Here is a 22,566-nt window from a genome sequence, read left to right as displayed (position 1 = left end):
TAACTTCAGGTGCGAACCCTCTGCATGGTCATAACATTTGTGGCGGGATCAAGCCCTTCCCAAAATCCCAGCGACCATTCAAGCCAACTGCATGAGAGCTCCCTTTCTGCCCCAACACCCCAGGTCCATTTCACACATTACACAGCAGCAAACCTGGGTTTGCAGGAACTCAGGGAGCCGAGCCCGTCCTAAGGGGGAGCATGGAGGTATCAGCATGACTTGCATGCTTACATAAATTTGTTGTGTTCTAACTTTAGATGCACACGTGAAATGCCTCTGTACGAAGTAGCCCTGAGGGCATTCTCCCATTTGTCTGGTTCTGATTTGGCCACATCAGAGCTGACTCACTATAAACATTGCATTTCACCTGCATGAGCAGGGGAGGAAACCGAAAGCACACCCCTGAAGTGGGTGGTGACTCCCAGGGGAGACTTTTAAGGCCCGGATGGAGACCCCTCCTAGGCTTTTCAAGGGAAGAGACAACACAGAGGGGGGTCCGGCCACTGCCTGCCTCTGCGTAGCAACCTGGGACTTCCTTGGGGGTCTCCTTCCAAGGTCGAACCAGGGATGACTCAGCTTAGCTTCTGAGAGCTAAAAGGGGGAGCAGGGGCAAATTTGGGGTCGCCCTGCATAATGTGTGAAGCATTGGTCATTGGCTCAGTGGCGCTCTTTATTAATAAATACAAAACCTTTACAAAAATATAAAATAAGCTTTGTCAGTGTTAACCGATGGGAAAGTCTTACATTCTATGTCGGGGAGGGGGGTGGGGGAAAGGGACACAGAATTACACTGCAAAGGATTCCCAAAACGTAGCCGGTAGAGAAGTGGATCTCTCTTTTAAAAGGTGCAAACCATGTGGCGTGGGTAAGTCCAGTGCATGACGGCCGTTCCTTTTCCTTTTCCTTTTCCCTTTTCCTTTTTTCCTTTTCCTTTCCAGTTCATCATCCCTTTAGCCTAGAAATTATGTCCGGATATTCAGCTGGACAGTCACAAACGCAGCCCGTAGCAGGATTTTTAAACAAGGCCATGCTGAACTCATGTACGTGGAGAAGTCACGTTGTTCAACCTTCCTGGCTCTGTTATGTGCAGAATTCGGAGGAACCTGGATGTGACTTTGGACACCAACCAGAGGCTGACAGCTACATGAGACACGAGCATGTCAGCAACAGAAAACTTTCCCGGGGTGAAAGCTGCAATCGCACTGTTGCCTCCATGTGAGCCCCGCAAGTCTAGCGGGGCACGTCACGTTGCAAAGGCCAAGAGCTCTGGTCCGAATCCTCCGATGTTTCAAAAACAGCCCTCTAGTCACTGTGGCTCTGCCGTCCGTCTCCGTTCAAAGCCAGCCTCCTACGAATGTTTCCCCTCTCGGACAGCTGCACGCAGCGGGGCATCTGCTCCTGGCAGTCTGGTATACCGAGAACGTGGCCTTTTGATTGCCACAAGGTTTGGGGAGAGCTCTCGGAACAGGACGCTTAAGTTCTGAAGAAAAGGACATCCGGCGTGAGCCGGAACCTTCAGCTTCTGCCTCTTGTAGTAAACGTTCCCATTTCCCCCTCTCAAAGTGCAAAATCCATCTCTCCCCATCCGGTGATCCTCAAGGCCCAGCATGGGGAGACGGTTTCCCCATTTTCTCCCTGCAATGAGGTGGGATGACGGACCCCCGAGATCTTTCTGCCGTGGGGCCGGGCCTTCTTTCCAGTTCCCAGAAGCCCTCTGCTCGCCTAGACGCTGTCGGTCTGTACTTTGCCGTTCAGGCATTTTTGCTCTGAGGGAGTCCCTTGTGCTTTTCTCTGTTCCAGGCGGTACTTCCGGATCTTGTGGGCTTTGTAGTGCATATAATAACCCACACCAACTATCGTGCCGAGAACCACCGCACCAAGAATCAGCAAGCCGATGAGAAGGCCTGGGATCTCGTAAACTGAAAAAAAGGACGAAAACACAAATGAAACACATTTTAGACTTGGACATGGGTGGATCCCACATTTGTGATTGCACAGTTGTGGCTGGGCAAAACGGATTTGTTGCAACCATTTTTATGCCCGCTCTCCATCTGATCGGGGTCCCCCCCTCCCCCGGGCAGCACGTGGTCAGGAGCATTAAAACCTTTGAACAATTGAAAGCATTTTAATTTTAGATTATAAAACAATTGCCAAAAAACACTTCAGCGAGACCAGAACCAGGGAGGAGGGCCCAAAATCGTTCTTGGGGAGGTGTGCCGAAATGAAATGGGTAAGGCACCAATCAAGGGAGACAAAGAAATCTCCCTCAGGAGGGAGCCCCAAAGTTTTGGGGCCATGACCGAGAAGGGCCTGCTGTGGGCCACCACCCGTCTGGGTTTTAAGACTACAAAGAACAACAAGAAAAATTCAGGGAGATGCTTTCTCGGGGGGAGGTCGTGATGTGGGGTACAGCCTTCAGCTCTCCTGCCCATACCCTGGTATTGGTCTCTCCCCCCCCCCCCGCCCACCCACCCACACAGTTCAATGTGTGTGTTAACTGTTTAACACACAGTTAAGGTTGGATACACACTTTTCTTGGATGCTTTAGGATGCTTTGGGCTGATCCTGCGTTGAGCAGGGGGTTGGACTAGATGGCCTGTATGGCCCCTTCCCACTCTATGATTCTATGAGTCTAGTTCAGCAGTGGAATAGGCTGCCTAAGGAGGTGGTGAGCTCCCCCTCACTGGCGGTCTTCAAGCAAAGGTTGGATACACACTTTTCTTGGATGCTTTAGGATGCTTAGGGCTGATCCTGCGTTGAGCAGGGGGTTGGACTAGATGGCCTCTATGGCTCCTTCCAACTCTATGGCTCTATGATTCTATGATTCTAATGCTAGTCATCCCTCCATCTCTGGAACCAGCCTTTGGATGCTTTGTATTTTTTAAAAAGTCATGGCACTATGATGTCTTGAGACAGCGGTCGTCCACCCTCTCAGGCCTAGCTTCTGAACCATGTGACAGGAAGAGGAGGGGTCCGATTTAAAACCTCACCAGTTGCCGGGGCAATCCAGGTCAAGGCAAGAGAAGAGAGGCGGCTTGCCCTTGCCTGCCTCTGCGTAGCAACCCTGGACTTTCAGCCAAGTACTAGCCAGGGCTGACCCTGCTTAGCTTCCGAGGTCTGATGAAATTAGGCCACCCAGGTTAAGCCCAGAGGGTTGTGGGTGTCCTGCATAGTGCAGGGGGTTGGACTAGATGACCCAGGAGGTCCCTTCCAACTCTAGGATTCTAGGATTCTATGATCAGAGCGGGTTTTGCCCTTGCCTGCCTCTGCGTAGCAACCCTGGGCTTCCTTGAAGGTCTCCCCTCCAAGCTCTTGCCGGGAGCAACCCCGTTGCAGCCTCCCCGGAAGAACCTTTATCAACTTTGGACAAGTGAGGCGAACGATTGTTTCTTAGGGCAAAGAGGCCGACTCACCTTCCACGTGGACGGTCACAAAGGCAGTGACGGAGCCGTGCGCGTTGAACGCACTGCAGTTGTAGGTGCCTCCGTGGTCGGCAGTGATGAGCTGGGGCACCAGGAGAGGGTAAAGGACCCCATCTTTGCTGCAGGTGACATTCGGGGAGGGGTTTCCCCTGAACGAACAGTTCAAAACTTCCTGACTGCCCGCTTTCCAAGTCAGGTTCCTGGGGCAGGTGGAATCACTCACTTGGGGCCCGTCTGGAACAAAGAAGGACACGAGGTTCGTTTCTTGAGCCATTCAGGGGTGGAAATGCATAAACCGGATGCTTGGGGTGCAATGCAGAACCTGAAACTGTCATGCATATGATCCTGAAACAGCCTCTGAGGTATAACCCACAATAGGGGACCCCAAACTTTTCAAGCGTGCAGGCACCTTTTGGAATTCAGGAAAAGGACAATTTGCCCAGCTCTAAAATGGCTGCCCCAAGAGGCGGAGCCAGGGACAAAATGGCTGCTCTCGGAAGGCCTCAATATGCCAGAGAGTGAATCATAGAATACAAACAGGCTTTGGTAGTTGTGGAGACCTGTTGGGGCAAACATGGGGCAAAATACCAGGTCACGAATGCAATTGCGATGCAGCCCTGCAAACAATCCCAGGAACGTGAGCATTGTGCTTTCTGGGGAGATGTGATGGAGCTCTTTGTACTCTCCCCAGCTGTGACTGAGTGGATTGAAAACTTAGATATATTTGTCTGTAGGTCACTCAATTGGTCTGCATAACTTGCAGTACCTACTTGGCTACATGTATTATTATGTGCTTCTTGCATAGTGCAAGCCGGGGTTGGACTAGATGACCCATGAGGTCCCTTCCAACTCTATGATTGTTATGTGTAACCCTGCCATGCAGTCAATAAATAAATATCTAAAGATCAGGCCGGACAAAACGTTTGCTCCCGAAAGGAGATTCAGGCCGGCACGGATGTACACAGAAGGGAATTCATTGCAACCGCAGAATCTTAGCCACAAGACAAAGATCCTGCACGGATTTCCTACTCACAGTAGACAGTGAGATCGGCAGACATCTTCCTTACGAACAGCCTGCCGTCTACCTCCACCTCCACTTCACACGTGAATTCCTGTCCATCGTCCTCTTCTGCAGCCGTCACCCCAGCCCGGAGGGGGAGGCCGTCTCCGGACTTTAGGACTTGCTTGCTGTTTCGGATCACTGACGAAAAGGTCTGGGGCTGGGTCTTTTCAGGATGGGAATCCAGACAAACAATGTCCACAGAGTTGTTGACGAGAGCCTCTTGGGGGCTGATGGTCAGGACCAAATCAGGTAAACCTGGGAGGTGGCAGGACACAACGCATGGTTAAAATCTCCTTCTGCTCAACGATGGCTTTCTGGGTAGCAGAGGTCCCCAACACGGCGCTGGGGATGATCGCCTCTGGATTAATTCTGCTCAGAATGAAGTCTGGACAGTAGAATAAAGAGACTTTTTACTTCCCCTGCCTTCATTATGCATTATAGTTCAGCAGTGGAATAGGCTGCCTAAGGAGGTGGTGAGCTCCCCCTCACTGGCAGTCTTCAAGCAAAGGTTGGATACACACTTTTCTTGGATGCTTTAGGATGCTTAGGGCTGATCCTGCATTGAGCAGGGGGTGGACTAGATGGCCTGTATGGCCCCTTCCAACTCTGTGATTCTAGGATTCTATGATTCTATGCTTCTAAAGATACAGGTTTGTCTCTGGGCCACACAATTTGTTGTCTCTTTTGCTTTATTATACTGTTTTCGTCTCTTCCTACAGCACTTCTGTATGGCAGGAAGGAGGAGCATGCGGGGGGGGGGGGAAGGCCACTACAGAGCAGCATCTGTTTGCCAAGGGCCCAGATCCTTCATTGTACCAAAGGGAGAGACAAGCAAAGGGAGTCTCTCCAACTCACAGGGAGGGCTGGGAGGATCTGGTGGAACGCACATGCCATCCACGACATGTTTTGGAAAGGGCGCTAGAGATTCGGGCCACAGTGGGGCCCTCAGGGGCATGGCACAGCACCACCAAGTGAGATTGCTTGCCACATCAGACCTATCCTTATGTAAACCGCCCTGAGCCATAGGGAAAGGCGGTATAAAAATCTAATAAATTAAACAATGATAAAGAATGTTTTTAAACAATGTCCTTTCTTGAGTTTACTTTTAGTTTATTAGAAACTATTATTAGAAATAAACTAAAAGTAAATTCAAGAAAGGACATTGTTTTAAAACATTATTATTGTGTAATGCCATAAGGATCAGTCTTTTCTTTTCTTGTTCTGCGTTATCTGAGACTGTCCTGTGTTTGTCCTATTGTCAAGTCTTGTACGCAGGTCAACAAAAAATATATATTATTTGGGTTTCTGCTTTCCCAAATAATGGTAATCTCACTGCGGCAAGCTTTCGGAGGGAGCTGTGTTGGAGAGCCAGATTCAAATCTAGGAGCGCCTTTGAGATGGACAAGGTTTTCAAGATTTGGAGAATCAATGCCCTCTTCGTCAGAGCTAGATTGGGGTCCTGAATCGCCTTAAACACCCACAAAATGGATATAAGGACTCAAGAGATCGCCGTTCCTGCTTGTATCTGACAAAGGGGGCTCGGAGTCTTGAAAGGCCATACCCCGTAATATCCCGTGGGTCTCTAAGGCCCTACTGGATTCAAATCCAGCTGTCGGAAGCCTGAGATTTATTGCTATTGAAGTTCGGAAACACTCGGAGAGATTTACACATGTCAACAATGACCAAGATACTCACTATATACATTTACTGTGTCTTCCGCCGTTTTGGTCACAGGCCCCAGAGACACTGTGCATTTGAGGGGGTGAATTCCTGCTCCCGAGGGTGAGATCTGTGCCTCAGCCCTTGCCGTATCCCCAGACACAGTCACATCGGAGGTCAGCCTCTCGCCTGCGAAGGTCAGTTCAAATCGGGCCTCCTCGGCTGGAAAAACCCCCGTCACTTCACAGGTCACCGTCTGGGAGGTGTTCACTTCCACGTAGTGCAAACGACTGAGCTGGGGATCCGATGGAAAAACTGTCACAACGACAAAAGAAACAACAAAAGAGGTATTAGAAGAGTGGCCGACGGAATAACAACGGAATCCAGAGAGTACTTTGGCTTCATGTTCCGAGCAAATATTACCGCAGGTGTATTACAAGAAAACCTGCATGCAGAGGGCCAAGCTAGCCTGATTGCATGAGATTCTGGAAGCTCAGCAGGGCTAGACCTGCGTTGGACTTGGATGGGAAGCCCAGGGTGTCTACGCAGACCCAGGCAATGGCAAAGCACCTGTGAATGCCTCGTTGCTTTGACTTGGTGCCCGATCTCTTCAGATCATAGAAGCTAAACCAGGTAAGCCCTGGAGACCACCACAGGTGTGCTGCAGAGGCCAGCAACAAAGGAGAAAAGAATCCGTCCAACGGCTTAATCAAAATTTAAGAGTCTCTGTTATCTTTGGGCTGATCCTGCGTTGAGCAGGGGGTTGGACTAGATGGCCTGTATGGCCCCTTCTCACTCGAGGATTCTATGATTTTATTATGATAATTTCCACCTGGACTCCGCCAAAATGGAGTCCAGGTGGACTCAAGAGCTTACAGCCTTGACTCTCCACACCATGAGAACGTTTTTCGCCTAATTATATTTCAAGGAGATTAACAATATGAGCACATTGAGTGAATATACTGAATTTATTAATACCACACGGTGGGGGACTCATTTTTGCCACTGATGAAAGGATTGAAAACGGAGAAGCAATCTAGAGACCATTTTGGCAGAGTCCAGGTGGAAATTATTATAATAATAAAGAGATAACAGAGACTCTTAAATTTGGATTAAGCCACTGGACAGATTCTTTTTTCCTTTGTTGTGTTTTTGGGATCGTCCACTTTCTTCTTGCAACAGGGGCCAGCAACGGCAGAACACCTGTTTGTTTCTTGACCTGGAAACCCCACGGGGTCACCGTAATTGGGCTGGGGCTCCATGGCCAAAATAATTAATAAGGATTATGAGAAGTGGAAGGAACACCACTTTTACAGAGTGGAAGGTTGCTAGGCAGTGAGTGGCAACCAGCAGGAGGGTAGCGGGGTGGGGCCAGCGTCCCAGGCGAAAAATCAAGAAGAAAAACAAGGCTTCGCCTACTTCCAGGAAGTTCTGACCATAGAGTTGCCAGATATTCCTAGAGCTACCTGGACCGGATGAGGGCAGGTCTAGGAATCGCCAGAAACTCTATTGCATTCTAGGGGGTATTCTGCATGGAGCCAAATAAAAGTTTAAAAAACAACCAGTTTAGACCACTTTATTATACTACAATCGTTGTTCTGCATTAAATATAGTCTGTTGAAAAACTACGTTGCAATGCTCTCTGCATGGAACAATTCATAGCCCTGCCCCCTGTAGTTTTGCCAACTCCGCTTTGTTCTCTAATGCAGTCACTAATCTGCATAACTAAGGAGCTTGTCTGCATGACTAATAGAGCGTCTCAGACAGGCACAACTGCCCTTCTCCTCTTTGGTTGGAGTTTCCACCTGCCCAAGCAAGGGTGTATTAGTGGTCAAGAGCTACAATGACTGTTATTCTATAGATTAAGGTGGGCAGCTGTGACAGTCTGAAGCAGCAAGACAAAGTTTGAGTCCAGGGGCACCGTGAAGACCCACAAAATTTTATTCTGGATAGAAGCTTTCGTTTGCATGCACATGTCTTCAGATACATTGGAACGGACTTTCCCAAGTCTCGCGTCTATCCCCTCTATCTATTTGCAATGGCCGAGGACATCTTGTTTCACTGTGGGACAAATTAGAGTCCACTGACACCTTTAAGAGCTAACCAACTTTTATTCAAGGGATGAGCGTTCGGGTGCATGCTCAGATACAATGTCGTGGAATGGAAATAATCCATTCATACTTATAGGCAAAGTGTGAGAGTAAATTAACATGGAGCATAGTGAAAATCGGTAAGAGATTCCCAAGATAAATAGGAAAAAACTAGCAATTTGGGTTGGTTTGTATTCCCTTGAGACTGAATTGCAGGGGAAACATTTGGTGCGAAGTAAAGGTGTCCGCATTAAAAGAATAATGAACAAATACAAAACCAATTGCGCTCGAATCTATATTTTTCACTGTATTTGAAGAAGCACAAAATCATAGAATCATAAGAGTTGGAAGGGACCTCCTGGGTCATCCAGTCCAACCCCCTGCACTATGCAGGACACTCCCAACCCTATCGCTCCTCCACTGTCACCTGCCACCCCCTTGAGCCTTCACAGAATCAGTCTCTCCATCAGATGGCTCTCCAGCCTCTGTTTAGAAATCTCCAAAGATGGAGAACCCACCACCTCCCGAGGAAGCCTGTTCCACTGAGGAACTGCTCTGACTGTCAGGAACTTCTTCCGGAGGTTGAGACGGAATTTAGAATCATAGAATCATAGAATTCTAGAATTGGAAGGGACCTCTTGGGTCATCTAGTCCAACCCCCTGCACTATGCAGGACACTCACGACCCTCTCACTTATACCCAGAAGAAAACTTTGTTGGTCTTAAAGGTGCCCCTGCACTCAAACATTATTCCCCCATTTCTATCGGCCCCGTGAACCCACGACTTTATTTCACCCAGTCGGGCAGAAATCCTTCTGCTGTTTTTGTTCCTAAAGAACGGGATGCCAACTCACCGACGGCCTTCAGCATTTGGTTGCCAGAGGACTCTTCGATGAAAGGCCCATCCGGCCGCAGATCCAGGGCCGCACGACAGCTAATCGCCTCCCCGTGGTCCCACCGCCTGGCAGTGACCGTGTGGTTCACCGTACGGTTGTCAGCTTCACGCGCGGCATGCCTCTCAAAGGTCTCCGTGTACAGCCTCTCGCCCCCTTTGAGGAAGCTCACGGAGAGGTTCCGGATGGGGGCGACGTTGGAAACCCGGCAGGTCAAGGTGTAGTTCTGCCCCGCCTCCATCACGGGCACCGGATCCAGCTCGACGAGCGTAGGAACGCCTGCAAGAGTGCACAGAAGAGATTCATCTTCAGTAGCTAGTAGTAGTAATGGGGAAGAGAAGGGGAAGGGAACGGACTTTCTGCTTCTCTTTTCGGTGACAGCTAAGGAGATAATAAGCCACAGTGGGGCAGCGGCTAAGGGCTGGGCACGGCTTTAGGAGACACAGGTGCGAATCCCAACCCCACCATGGGCGACCAGGGGCCAGTCACACCCTCTCCGGCCAGCCTCCCTTGCAGGGTTGTTGTGAGGAGAAAACATGTTTCGACCACACTTTTTCTCAAGCTTCCGGAGGGGAACGGACAAAGCCCCCGAGTCCTTGCTCAGGGGTGGAAGGTTGGCAAGCCCATTATGAACTGGACCCAGTTCTGCCCTCTGCTTCTTGGGTGGATCTTTTTGGAAAGAGCGTGTGTTTTGACACCCAAATTTGGCCCTCCAAGTTCCCCTGTCACTTTTAAACCTCTAGATCAGGGGTAGTCAACCTGTAGTCCTCCAGATGTTCATGGACTACATTTCCCATGAGCCCCTGCCAGCATTCGCTGGCAGGGGCTCATGGGAATTGTAGTCCATGGATATCTGGAGGACCACAGGTTGACTACCCCTGCTCTAGATCAACCCTCCCCCCCCCTTTTGAGCCTATGGGTGATTTCAGGATTGTGACACAGCCCAGCGGAATTAGCCACCAAATGGTTGCTATAAAATGACGGTTGCAGGAGGCGGAGCCAGCCCCAAAATGGCTGCCGGAGGAGGTGGAGCCAGCCCCAAAATGGTTGCCGCAACTTACTTCCTTGTGCTGTGCTGGCAGATGCTAAGAAAGCAATTTTCTTTTTTTTATATCTGCATGCTCAAGGAGATGCTTGCTGGTCAAAAGGCCACATTCACATTCTAAAAGCACAGAAAAGTTGACGCCAGGCACCCTGGTCCCAACAGGCACCCCGTTGGGGACCCCTGCTCTAGACACCCCAGTGACTTCACAGCTTCAAAAGTCCCCAGTTTCTTCAAATCCCCTTTCCCTAAAACGCCCTTCTCTTCCTGAACCATCGGAGCCTCGGACCGGCGACTCAAGCCATGGAACAATTCTTGGATGGTGTCAAAAGTGTCCCAGTTGGCACCCACCCAATAGAAAGCCCCAAGCCCTTAAGGGGAGGGTCCTGATGTTTTGCAGAGCTTTCCCCCTCTCGCTACAAGGTCCGCAGAACCTGGGGAGGCCGTTCAGCAACCAGACTTACGATAAACCGTCAAGTTCACCCGATGGGGCTTCATGTTGGGGTCGCTGCGGCAGTCAAAGTAGCACGAAGGGACCGGATCCCAGTAGCTGACGTTGAGGAGGCGGAAAGTCTTCCAGTTGCGTCCCTCTCCTACGAGTTGCTTGTCCAGATGGGTCTCCAGGCCCCCGCTGACCGCGTTCCGGCAATTGGTGCTGCAGTTGAGGGTTAAGGGTCGCCCAAATTCCACCACAGGATTCTCTGGCTGGACACTCACAACGGACTGCTCTGGACCGTCTGAAAGCACAAACACACGTCCCGTGAGACCCCCAAAAACCAGCTCCGACCTCTTGGCTACTTGAATAAATCTTTGTTGGTCTTTGTCGGACTGCATTTTCGTTGTGCTGCTTCAGACCAACAGGGCGACCCACTTGAATCTTTTAAAAAGTGCGTTAGTTATTTACTGCAAAAAAGAAACTAGCACTTTGAAGACCAACGAAGTTAACTTCTGGCCATAAGCTAGCATGGTCCTGCGTGTAGCCAGCCCAAAACTTAATTGGTCTTAGAAATGTCCCTGGACTCAAACTTTGTTCTTTTCCTTTAGACCCACGGTAGTCAAACTGCGGCCCTCCAGAGGTCCATGGACTACAATTCCCATGAGCCCCTGCCAGCAGGCAGGGGGCTCATGGGAATTGTAGTCCATGGACATCTGGAGGGCCGCAGTTTGACTACCCCTGCTTTAGACCCACACAATGAAAAGGCTCTTTTTCATGAATATAGAAAGAACGCTGGAGACAAGAGAGTTGCCCCACTGCAAAGGAAGGGCTATCGCAGGGCGATCCAGACAAAAGTGATTTATCCACCCCATAATGCGGTAGGGGTGCGGTAGGGCACCCTCTCCCACATTTTCAGTTCCACACCCCCTTTCCCTCTGACGTTTGTACTGAGAAAATAAATCATTCTTAGCAAAAGTTTTTTCAAGACAGAGAAAGTCTCAGCATCTACCTGCGGTATGTTTATGTTTATGAAATTAGGAATAAGGCAATTAAACAGAAGGCAGACGTATCTGAGGAGGCCGCCTGCTGGATCTCTGTATGAATTCCTGCTCGTGCCTCCTTAAACTATAGACCAAGCCCTATGAAGATAGGTTGAGGGACTTGGGAATGTTCAGCCTGGAGAAAAGGAGGTTGAAAGGGGACATGATAGCCCTCTTTAAGTATTTGAAAGGTTGTCACTTGGAGGAGGGCAGGGTGCTGTTTCTGCTGGCTGCAGAGGAGAGGACACGCAGTAATGGGTTTAAACTTCAAGTACAACGATATAGGCTAGATATCAGGAAAAAAATTTCACAGTCAGAGTAGTTCAGCAGTGGAATAGGCTGCCTAAGGAGGTGGTGAGCTCCCCCTCACTGGAAGTCTTCAAGCAAAGGTTGGATACACACTTTTCTTGGATGCTTTAGGATGCTCTGGGCTGATCCTGCGTTGAGCAGGGGGTTGGACTAGATGGACTCTATGGCCCCTTCCAACTCTATGATTCTATGATTCTAAACTAAGTCTCTGTGAGGCTAGAGAAAAAGTCTGCCTTTTTTCCCTGCAAGTTCACTGTGGATTGTTCACTCATCACAGAAGCATAGGAGGCTCTCTGTTGCCACTCTGTATGAATCACTGTTCTTGTCTGGTCTCCTGAAAATCAGCTGGTTTGGGGGTGGGTGGGGGAAATTCTGCCTGCAGTAACCATGTTTGGGTCATTTGCTCACCACAGGGACCTGGGAGAAAGTTTCATGTCACTTGGAGCTGGCAGGAGTGGCCCTCCAGAGGTCCATGGACTACAATTCCCATGAGTCCCCACCAGCTGGCAGGAACTCATGGGAATTCTAGTCCACGGGCATCTGGAGAGCCGCAGTTTGGCCACCCCGATTTAGAACATGTAAACCGCCCCAAAACAGGTAACCAAGACGGGCGGTACATAAACAATCAATCAGTCAATCAAATCCCACAGCTAGCAAAAAGATCTGCACCAATCCTGCGATTGCAATCTAGAGAATGTGGCTTCCAATCGCCTTCCCTTCCTCTCCCCACAACAGACACCCTGTGAGGTAGGAGAGGCCGAGAGAGCCCTGAGATTACAACTCGGTCAGCACAGCTCTAAGAGGACTGTGACTGGCTGCATGTGGAGGAGCAGGGAATCAAACCCAGCTCGCCAGATTAGAAGTCAGCTAACCACTACACCAAACTGGCTCTCTTACATATTGGTACTTAGGGGGGCTGTTCAATCAGCTTGCATAAACCTTGTATCTGTTTGGGTACGCATTTTATATTGCTATATGCGTCCTGGGTGTCACTCTGCCACGTGATATATATATTCCTCTAACAAACATCCTTTAGAAACAAACCAAAAAACCCTTCCCTTTGCATTATGCCCAAAATGAAACTCTTCTGGTCTTAAAAGTGCCCCTGGATTTAAACTTAGTTCTAATTTTTTTGTCGTAGTTAGTTGTGTTTTTAGTCTTCAAGGTGCTCTTGGACTCTATTTTTGTTTAGGAACAATCCTTCCGTGCGCATTAAAAAACAATTCACCCTTAAAAGGGAACTTTAACCTGTAGTAACGTTCCTCTACCAGAATCTCAGGGTTTAAGATTCCCTTTTATGGATGTATTTTTTAATGCAAACGGAAGTATTCTTTCAATTTCTAAAGGACGGCTCTATTTTTGTTGTGTTACTTCGGACCAACAGGGCGACCCACTTGAATCGAAACAATGTTTGTTGCAGTTATTTATTACAAAAAAAACCTAGCACAGAGTTTGAATTTTAAGACCAACAAAGTTAACTTCTGCCCATAAGCTATCATGGTCCTGCGTGTCCCCAAACCTAATTGGTCTTAGAAATGTCCCTGGACTCAAACTTTGTTATTTTCCTTTAGACCCACGGTAGTCAAACTGTGGCCCTCCAGATGTCCACGGACTACAATTCCCATGAGCCCCTGCCAGCAGGCAGGGGCTCATGGGAATTGTAGTCCGTGGACATCTGGAGGGCCGCAGTTTGACTACCCCTGCTTTAGACCCACACATTGACCTACCTGCATGGAACAAAAAAATACACTCTGAACTGATTTTTTTACGCTAGCCGTAAGGGGATATCGGATTGTGAAATTCGGGTGGAGGAACGTTTAGAAAGAGATTCAAGTGGGCAGCCGTGTTGGTTTGAAGTAGCACAACAAAATTGGAGCCCGACTGGAAAAAGGAGGAAAGGGTGAAGAACGGGGGGGGGGGGGGAATCTGCTCGAGACGGGTTTGAAATCAGAGTTCTGCGGGGAAGCTCTTGTTGCGTCTCTTTGCAGGTCTCTAAGAACGCAACCCTAAATGCCATTTCCTGGAATCAAACCCCAGGCGAACAGACAGGAACTGGTGGCAGAACGGATCCGGTTATGAGAACTGCGGAAGATTCCCAAGAATTCTCTGCCACACCTTCACTTAGCGGAAAACAGAAAACACGCTCTTTTCCAGGATTCCCTCGCTGTCTCTCCCCGATTCCACGAAAAGAATCACGGCTTGAAAAAACGCCTGCTTGGATTTATTTAGCTATCTGGGCTAAAGTTTGGGTTTGTTTGTTTAAGTTTAGGGCTCAACAGAGGAAGCTACAGCCTTCCGTTGGCAAGACTTCCGTCCAGGGTACGCCTGATTGACACAAGCAGTTCTGTTGGAGGAAAGAGCCAGAGTCCAGGGCCCATTCTGCACACAAAGGATAATGCACTTTCAATGTGCTTTGGCAGCTGGATTTACCCATGCAGAACAGGAAAATCTACTTCAAAAGTGCATTGAAAGCGCATTATCTATTGTGTGCAGAATAGACCCTGGAACATCTGAAAGACTGACAAAATTTTGGGGAGAAGCTGTTAGGAGTCCCTGCGCCCTTCTTCAGGTCCAAAAGAGGCAGAGTCCAGGAGCACCTGGAAGACCAACACGACTGAGGGCAGGGGCGGAGTTTTCGGGAGTCCTGGCTGACTTCTTCGGATAGAATCAGAGTCCAGTAGCACCTTTAAGACCAACAAAGATTTATTCAAGGTGTGAGCTTTCGAGTGCAAGCACTCGAAAGCTCACGCCTTGAATAAATCTTTGTTGGTCTTAAAGGTGCTACTGTGATTTTTATTGTGCTACTTCAGATCAACACGGCTACCCATTTTGGGAGGTCTGTAGCTATTTTATGGCACAACAAGATAGCCTGAGCACTCCCTCGGGGCCACAGTGGCTCAGCTGAAAGACAAGAAGGCCACAAAGAGCTGAAAAGTCCCAGTGAGGGGGACAGACTCCCCCAAGAAGCTCGGGCCAAGAGAGCCAGTTTGGTGTCGTGGTTAGGAGTGCGGACTTCTAATCTGGCATGCCGGGTTTGATTCTGCACTCTCCCACATGCATCCATGTAAGCCACTTTGAGCCTCCTTCGGGGAGAGAAAAGCGGCATATAAGAACCAACTCTTCTTCTTCTTCTTCTTCTTCTTCTTTAAAAATAGTTCCAGAGGCCACTGCTTCATCGGAAGTGGCCTGACAGCCCCCGACACCAGCACATGACTGCCACAGGCCACAGCTTCCCCTGCCACGTGAGAAAGGAGTCCAACCCCCAAACGTGCAGCCGAGTGGCTTAAAAGGGTCACCCCAAGGTCGCCTGAACTGGAAGTGCTCGTCCCAGACCGCCTCTCTGGCTCCAGCAGGGTGTGGCTTCCGCACAGGCAGACGGCAGTAAAGGATCGCAGGTCCCACGCCCCATGCAGGGACTCTCCAGGGTTTCGGGCAGGGGCCTTTCCCAGTCCTGCCACCTGATCGCTTTGTGTGAGGCGTGGAAGCTGAACTCGGGATCCACCCCCCCCCCTCCTTGCAAACATATGCTTTGCCTAGAACAAAGTTTGAGTCCGTGGGCCTCTGTAAGACCAAGAAAGTGGAATTCCAGCTACGTGTTTTAGTGTGAAAGCCCCCTTCTGCCAAGAAGAATTGGGTTTTGTACCCTGCTTTTCACTGCCCGAAGGAGTCTCAAAGCGGCTTCCAGTCGCCTTCCCTTTCCTCTCCCCACAACAGACACCCTGCGAGGGAGGGGAGGCTGAGAGAGCCCTGAGATTACTGAAGAAGAAGAAGAAATGTTGCTACTTATTTGCCACTTTTCTGTACCCGAAGGAGTCTCAAAGTGGCTTACAGTCACCTTCCCTTTCCTCTCCCCACAACAGACACCCTGTGAGGGAGGGGAGGCTGAGAGAGCCCTGAGATTACTGAAGAAGAAGAAGAAGGAGAAGAAGGAGTTGGATCTTATATGCCACTTTCCTCTATCCGAAGGAGTCTCAAAGCGTCTCACAATCACCTTCCCTTTCTTCTCCCCACATCAGACACCCTGTGAGGTAGGGGAGGCTGAGAGAGCTCTGTGAGAACTGCTCTGTGAGAACAGCAAATTCAGGGCTGTGAGCAACCCAAGGTCACCCAGCTGGCTGCACATGGGGGAGGAGCAGGGAATCGAGCCCCGCTGTCAGCAAGTGGCAAAGGAGGCAGAGGGGGCACTACCAGGAATTCAATTTTTTTTCACAGTAAAAAGGAAAAGAGACTCTCTTTCTCCTTTTGCTGAGAGGGAGTAGAAAATGTGGCACAAGCTTACACTGGATCAAGCGCCCCCTGAATGATTCCTACCACGCCTGCACAACAAAAGGACACCCAACCATGTGCAGAGTGCATTTCCCCCACTGCTAAAGGGCACTAGAAGATTCTGTGCATAAATAGCTTTCTTTCTTATTGAGCTTGAGGCAAATATCAAATGCCACTCTGTGATTCAGAAACATTATTCTGAGTCCTCCCAAAACATGTTTCTGCATCACAGAAGTTCTTTGGAACTTCTGCTGATTCTGTGAAGGCTCAAGGGGGTGGCAGGAAGATGAGCGAGAGGGTCGTGAGTGTCCTGCATAGTGCAGGGGGTTGGACTGGATGACCGATGAGGTCCCTTCCAACTCTAGGATTCTGTGATTCTATGATTCTGGAAGCCACCTAGAGCTCTGTAAACACAGAGTGGGCTTAAAATGCCTTCCATTGCCAGAGGATGGAGTGATGGCCACAAGAATAACAAGCCTGAAAAGGGGATTAGATAGATTTGTGGAGAATAAGTCTATAAAGCAGGGGTAGTCAAACTGCAGCCCTCCAGATGTCCATGGACTACAATTCCCAGAAGCCCCTGCCAACAAATGCTGGCAGGGGCTTCTGGGAATTGTAGTCCATGGACATCTGGAGGGCCGCAGTTTGACTACCCCTGCAAGGGCTACTAGACACAATGACTGAGGGGAACCTCCACATTCAGAGGCAGTCAACCTCTGCATCCCTGAGCCAGGAGGCAACATCAGGGGAAGGCCTCAGCCTCTCTGCCCTGCTGTTGGTCCTCCAGAGGAACTGGTTGGCCCCTGGGTGAGACGGGAGGCTGGACCTTCACTGGTCAGATCCAGATGGGCTCTTCTGACGTTCTTCCATTTGATTTATTCGTAAAGGCCGGGAGCCTCTGTCGGTTGAACAATTCCAGATTTGCAGCAAGAGGCTCACACCAGGAGTTGAGGCAACCGATCGACTCCCAAGCTCATGTTCCAGCGACAGATTCCCAGCTCCGGAGAGTCTGCAGTTCTGCACGGCGGGCTCAGCTCCACCCAAACTCTTGCTTGGAAGAAAACCTCGCCAGCGTCTCCAGCTGCTTCATCTCGGCGTCCCTTCTGGACTCAGCGGGCGTTCAAAGCATCTCCTCCCAGCCGTTGCGGACCATTGCAGCCAAACAAAGAGGAGTCCAGCCATGTCTCTTCCAGCAGAAGACTCTGCGGGCGACATCCGAGGATGCCCATGGTGGGTGGCCGGCTGGCCGGGCTTTCAGCAGGTGTCCGTAGTGGGCATCGCTCCACAAGAATCACAGCCGGGCAGCCTTTAAGGTTGCCGCACGACAGCTGGTCAGTTTTGGCTGCCTTCTTAATCCAGTTGGAATATTTGCACCGGGGTTGGGATGAAACCCAAGAATGCAAGAGATTGCTGGGGCAGGCCCCGGGGGGGGGGGGGAATCTGAAGGGGGTTGGGCAAAGGACAGAGGAGTTTCGGGATCTGTCTCCCTCCCTGTGCTCGGGCTGCCAACCTCCAGGCGAGGCCTGGAGAGCTCCCAATCTCAACTGTTCTCCAGATCAGAGTCCAGCAGCACCGTTAAGACCAACAAAGATTGATTCAAGGTGGGAGCTTTCGAGTGCAAGCACTCGAAAGCTCACACCTTGAATCAATCTTTGTTGGTCTTAACGGGGCTGCTGGACTCTGATTCTGTAGTTCTACTTCAGACCAACAGGGCGACCCACTTGAATCTGTTCTCCAGTTGGCAGAGATCGGCTCCCTGACAGCCAAGGTTGCCAACTCGCGACTGGGGAAAAGCCTAGAGATTGGGGTGAAGTGGATCAGAAGCCTCGACAGCATACAATGCCAACAAAGACACCCTCCCCTCTCCCCGTCCCAAGCAGCCCTTTTCTCCGGGGGGATCTGATCTCCGGGGCCAGCAGCCCGGCCGCAACAGCAGGCGATCTCCCGGCGCTCTCACCCTGGCTCCAGACGCGTCCCGACCGGGATCTGGCACCCCGCGCCCTTACCTTGCGCCGCCGCCGCCCAGGCGAGGAGGAGGAGGCCGAGGAGCGTTGGCTGCATGCTGCCCGAGGCCAGGCGAGGTGCGCGGCTGCCGGCGGAGAAAGCGGAGCGAGGCCGTCGGGTGTCCAAGCAGCAGACGAGGAGCGCGTCTCACTCCGGCGCCGCTCCTCTTATAGTGCGCGCCCAGTTCCGGGAAGCCCCGGCGCCGATCTCGCACCCACGCCCAGCCCGGGAAAGCCCCGCCGGCCGCGGGGAAAGTTCCAGCCCCCGACCCCCCCCCCAGCCAGCCCCCCGGGCAGCCCACCCCCCCTCCCCGGCCCCCGCCTCCAAGGCGGAGAGGGAGGAGCGCTCTGGCAGAAGGCGGCGGGGTGGGGAGGGCTGCCACATCCAGGCGGGGTATTCCGGGAGATTTGGGGGTGGGCCAGGCAACTCCGTGGGGTACAGTGCCTCGGAGACGCCACACCCAGTCCAAAGTAGCCATTTCATCCAGGGGAACTGATCTATGAGATTCTGGGGGATCTCCAGGTCCCCCCTGGAGGTTGGTAGCACTGAACGTCTGGGATCCACTGCCACAGAGCAGCCCTTTTCTCCAGGGGAGCGGATCTCGGCAGTCTGGAGAGGAGCTGGAATGCCAGGAGTGGGACTAGATGACCTTTATGGCCCCTTTCCACTCTAGGATTCTAGGAGTCAGCCGTGGAATGGGCTGTCTGGGGGGGGGGATCTCCCCCCTCACTGGCTGTCTTCAAGCAGAGCGGCTGGACAGATCCTTGTCCTGGATGCCGGAGGCTGATCCTGCACTGAGCAGGGGGTGGACTAGATGGCCTTTATGGCCCCTTCCCACTCTAGGATTCTAGGAGTCTAGTTCAGCAGTGGAAGGGGCTGCCTAAGGAGGTGGTGAGCTCCCCCTCACTGGTGGTCTTCAAGCAGAGGCTGGACAGATCCTTCTCCTGGATGCTGGAGGAGATCCTGCACTGAGCAGGGGGCTGGACTAGATGGCCTGGATCTCCCTTTCCAAGTCTTAAGATTCTAAGTATGTATTTTTAACGTGCTGTCGACTGCCTCAAGCCCTATGGGAGATTTAAGCACTGAATAACAATAGTAGCAGTAGTCATAATATTTTCAAAGGAAGCCGTGGGAGAAGTGCCAGGGCACACTGGAGATAAATGAATGCCAAGAACAGCCCATCAGTTGCACGGGCTACATCGGAAGTCATGACAGCACAGGGGAGAAAGTTGCAGAGGAAACATGAAATGGCTGTTCACTGTGAGGCTCTGGCCTGCTTTTAATCCTTTTTTGTGGCTTGACCTCGTTCCAAGTGACAACTCGGTATTAAATGTGACAGCGTTCGCAGCGTAGACTGGAAGCTGGCAGGGGATCATGGTAATTGTAGTCCATGAACATCTGGAGGGCCGCAGTTTGGCCATCCCTGCCTACGACATTGTACCTTGCTGTGGTCCTTCCCCATCCTTTCCCAGTTTCTACCCTCAGATCTCTAGGAATCCCCCCTCCCAGGGGCTGGAAACTCCAAACACCCTCTCCTTTGTGCATTGCAGGTGGAAATCTTGCCGCAAGACTGTCCACACTGGACTTTCTCTCCTCGGCATTTTGAAGGCATTCTAAAGGGTTGGAAAAATCACAATTATGCTGCTGTCAAAAATGAAGAACAAGAGGAAAAGGCTTTTATTAGGGGTTTTGTGGTTTATTTGAGTGATGGCGCATTTAGCATGGGAACATGTGTTGGCGTAGTTCACAACTACGTGTAGCTTTGATGGCCCCTCAGAAAAGCCCTGTAGGTGCAAATTGCATTGGGGAAGCTTTGTGCATTTTGAGAGGATGCAAGGTGATACACAGTGGGAGGGGGGAAACATCAACTTTATGTCTTGATTTACTAGGGGCCAAGCCTGTTGCATCCAGGAATACAACGGGTGCTAGACTGGAGGTGGGTGGGTGGAAGAACTCTGCGGACGGCCTCTCCCTCTTCACTGGACCTGGAAAGGCTGCAGGCACCAGCACTCACCAGCAGGGGCAACTCTCACGTGACAGGGATCTGCAGCCTCCGAGCCTCGGAGGGAAGTGGAAGGAGGAGTGGGTAGTTAGGGGTGGGGGACGGAAGGTGATTGGCCGGCCGCTGGACAGACAGGCAAGCCGGTTGGAGGAGGAGACACTCAGGGGCGGGACAGCACTGAGTGGCACTTAAGCCGTGAGATCAGCTGCTCCTCCAAGCCCTTACCAGAAATATATTATGTGGCACAGATGTATTTATTCATGGGGTCTGAACTTGCTGAGGCTGAATGGGGGGGGGGGATCTCAGGGTCGTTGTGCATAGCCCCATTAATGTGTCAGCCAAGGGTGCTGCTACCGCAGTGAAAAGGGGAAACTATGCTGCTTGACGGGGCTGTGAAATAACCCCAAAGAAGGTCAGATGTCTTGGAGGATAGATAGACCACGTCTATATCAGAATAACTATGGGCTGACATGGAAGAGGATTTAGCTGACGGAGCTAAAGCAGTTCCACAGGGCCTGCAAAAGGGAGCTCTTTCGCCAGGCATGTGGTGACCAGACGTAACCAACAACATCTGCAGGGCCCCAATCCCTCCCTCCCAGAAATCCATCCATGCGTTCTACCCCTGGACCTGTTTGTACTGTTAGAACTACCATTGTTACAATTAACAGTGTTAATAGTATTACTGTTATGGATTGTTTCTTGCAGGGGTAGTCAAACTGCGGCCCTCCAGATGTCCATGGACTACAATACCCAGAAGCCCCTGCCTGGCAGGGGCTTCTGGGAATTGTAGTCCATGGACATCTGGAGGGCCGCAGTTTGACTACCCCTGGTTTATAGGTTTTATGTAAGCCCCCCTGAGCCTGCGAGGAGGGCAGTATATAAATAAACAATAAAGAAACAAAAACAATAAACAAACAAATAAATAAATGAACAGACTTACAGAGAAGGTCCAAGTTAATTTTTTTTCCTTTTCTGCGAGAATGACGACAGTTAAGATGCACATCTTGCCAAGATTAATTTGTTTGTTTCAAATGCTTCCAATAAAACTGAAAGACAAATATCTCATAGGCAGGCCAAGCCAAGCTAATAAGTTCATTTGCAAGAAGAACAGGATTGCTGGATTGCTTTTAAAGTGTGCCCGGAGGACAAGAGGAGAGGTTGTGAAATCTCAAGCTACTCCATTCCAAAGGCATGCCAAATCTCAAGCTCTATTATCATGCAGCAGGATTCGTGTGGATTCAAAAGCCAATGCAGAGAGGTCTAAAATGAGAATAATTGAGAATGATTTCTGGTTTCCACAACTTATGATGGCCTATTGACAAGAAATCGGAACCAAAAGATCTTCAACTGTCGAAAAGGGCAAACTCTACGGTGGTGTTATTAGGAAATTGAATGAGAATAAAACTTAGGATATGAAGAAGAAGAAGAAGAAGAAGAAGAAGAAGAAGAAGAAGAAGAAAAAGAAGAAGAAGAAGAAGAGTTGGTTCTTATATGCCGCTTTTCTCTACCCAAAGGAGTCTCCAAGTGGCTTCCAATCACCTTCCCTTTCCTCTCCCCACAACAGACACCCTGTGGGGTGGGTGAGGCTGAGAGAGCCCTGAGATTACTGAAGAAGAGTTGGTTCTTATATGCCGCTTTTCTCTACCCGAAGGAGGCTCAAAGCGGCTTACAGTGGCCTTCCCTTTCCTCTCCCCACAACAGGCACCCTGTGAGGGAGGGGGAAGCTGAGAGAGCCCTGAGATTACTGAAGAAGAGTTGGTTCTTATATGCCGCTTTTCTCTACCCGAAGGAGGCTCAAAGCGGCTTACAGTGGCCTTCCCACAGGGAGGGGAGGCTGAGAGAGCTCTGAGATTCCTGCTCGGTCAGAACAGCTTTATCCATGCTGTGGCGAGCCCAAGGTCACCCAGTTGGCTGCATGTGGGGGAGCGCAGAATCAGATTAGAAGTCCACACTCCTAACCACTACACCAAGCTGGCTTTCTCAAATATCACCCATGCAAGGGGTTTTCCTTCCCATTGTCAAAATGAGTTTTGATTTTAATCTTCGATTTAATCTTCTCTGGTTTCAGTAATCTTTCTCTTTGCTTTTCTTGGTGGAGTCATTCAGTGCCCCTTTTTCTTCTTCGGCTTGCTTAACCTCCAGACCTTTTCCCCCTAATTTTCTGGATAAGAAAAGACAATCGACATCGTTTCTGCGCGTCCCAAGTGATACGTTATCATGATCTTCCAGGTTTAATGACCCGTTTCTTCTCATTCTTCTTGAGAAGAAGAGAGCCAGCGTGGTGCCATGGTTAAGAACGGCAGCCTCTAATCTGGAGAACTGGGTTTGATTCTGCACTCCT

The 22,566-nt window shown here is 50.4% G+C and overlaps 1 protein-coding gene across 1 annotated transcript; it reads right to left on the bottom strand.

Annotated features, from left to right (window-relative positions):
* Positions 1 to 657: 657 nt before the first annotated feature.
* Positions 658 to 18,426, bottom strand: ICAM1 (intercellular adhesion molecule 1). Its single transcript, XM_077329769.1, has 7 exons — positions 18,226 to 18,426; positions 10,633 to 10,905; positions 9,088 to 9,405; positions 6,181 to 6,459; positions 4,456 to 4,740; positions 3,414 to 3,656; positions 658 to 1,919 (listed from the first exon to the last, which is right to left on the bottom strand). Exons 1-7 carry the CDS (start codon positions 18,278 to 18,280, stop codon positions 1,723 to 1,725), a joined length of 1,650 nt encoding a protein of 549 aa, XP_077185884.1. The 5' UTR covers positions 18,281 to 18,426; the 3' UTR covers positions 658 to 1,722.
* Positions 18,427 to 22,566: the final 4,140 nt, after the last annotated feature.

Source organism: Paroedura picta, chromosome 3 (genome assembly GCF_049243985.1).
Source record: "Paroedura picta isolate Pp20150507F chromosome 3, Ppicta_v3.0, whole genome shotgun sequence".
Taxonomy (NCBI): domain Eukaryota; kingdom Metazoa; phylum Chordata; class Lepidosauria; order Squamata; family Gekkonidae; genus Paroedura; species Paroedura picta.
The sequence above is the reverse complement of the archived record's forward strand: the minus strand, read 5'-3'. Positions and strand labels throughout refer to the sequence as shown.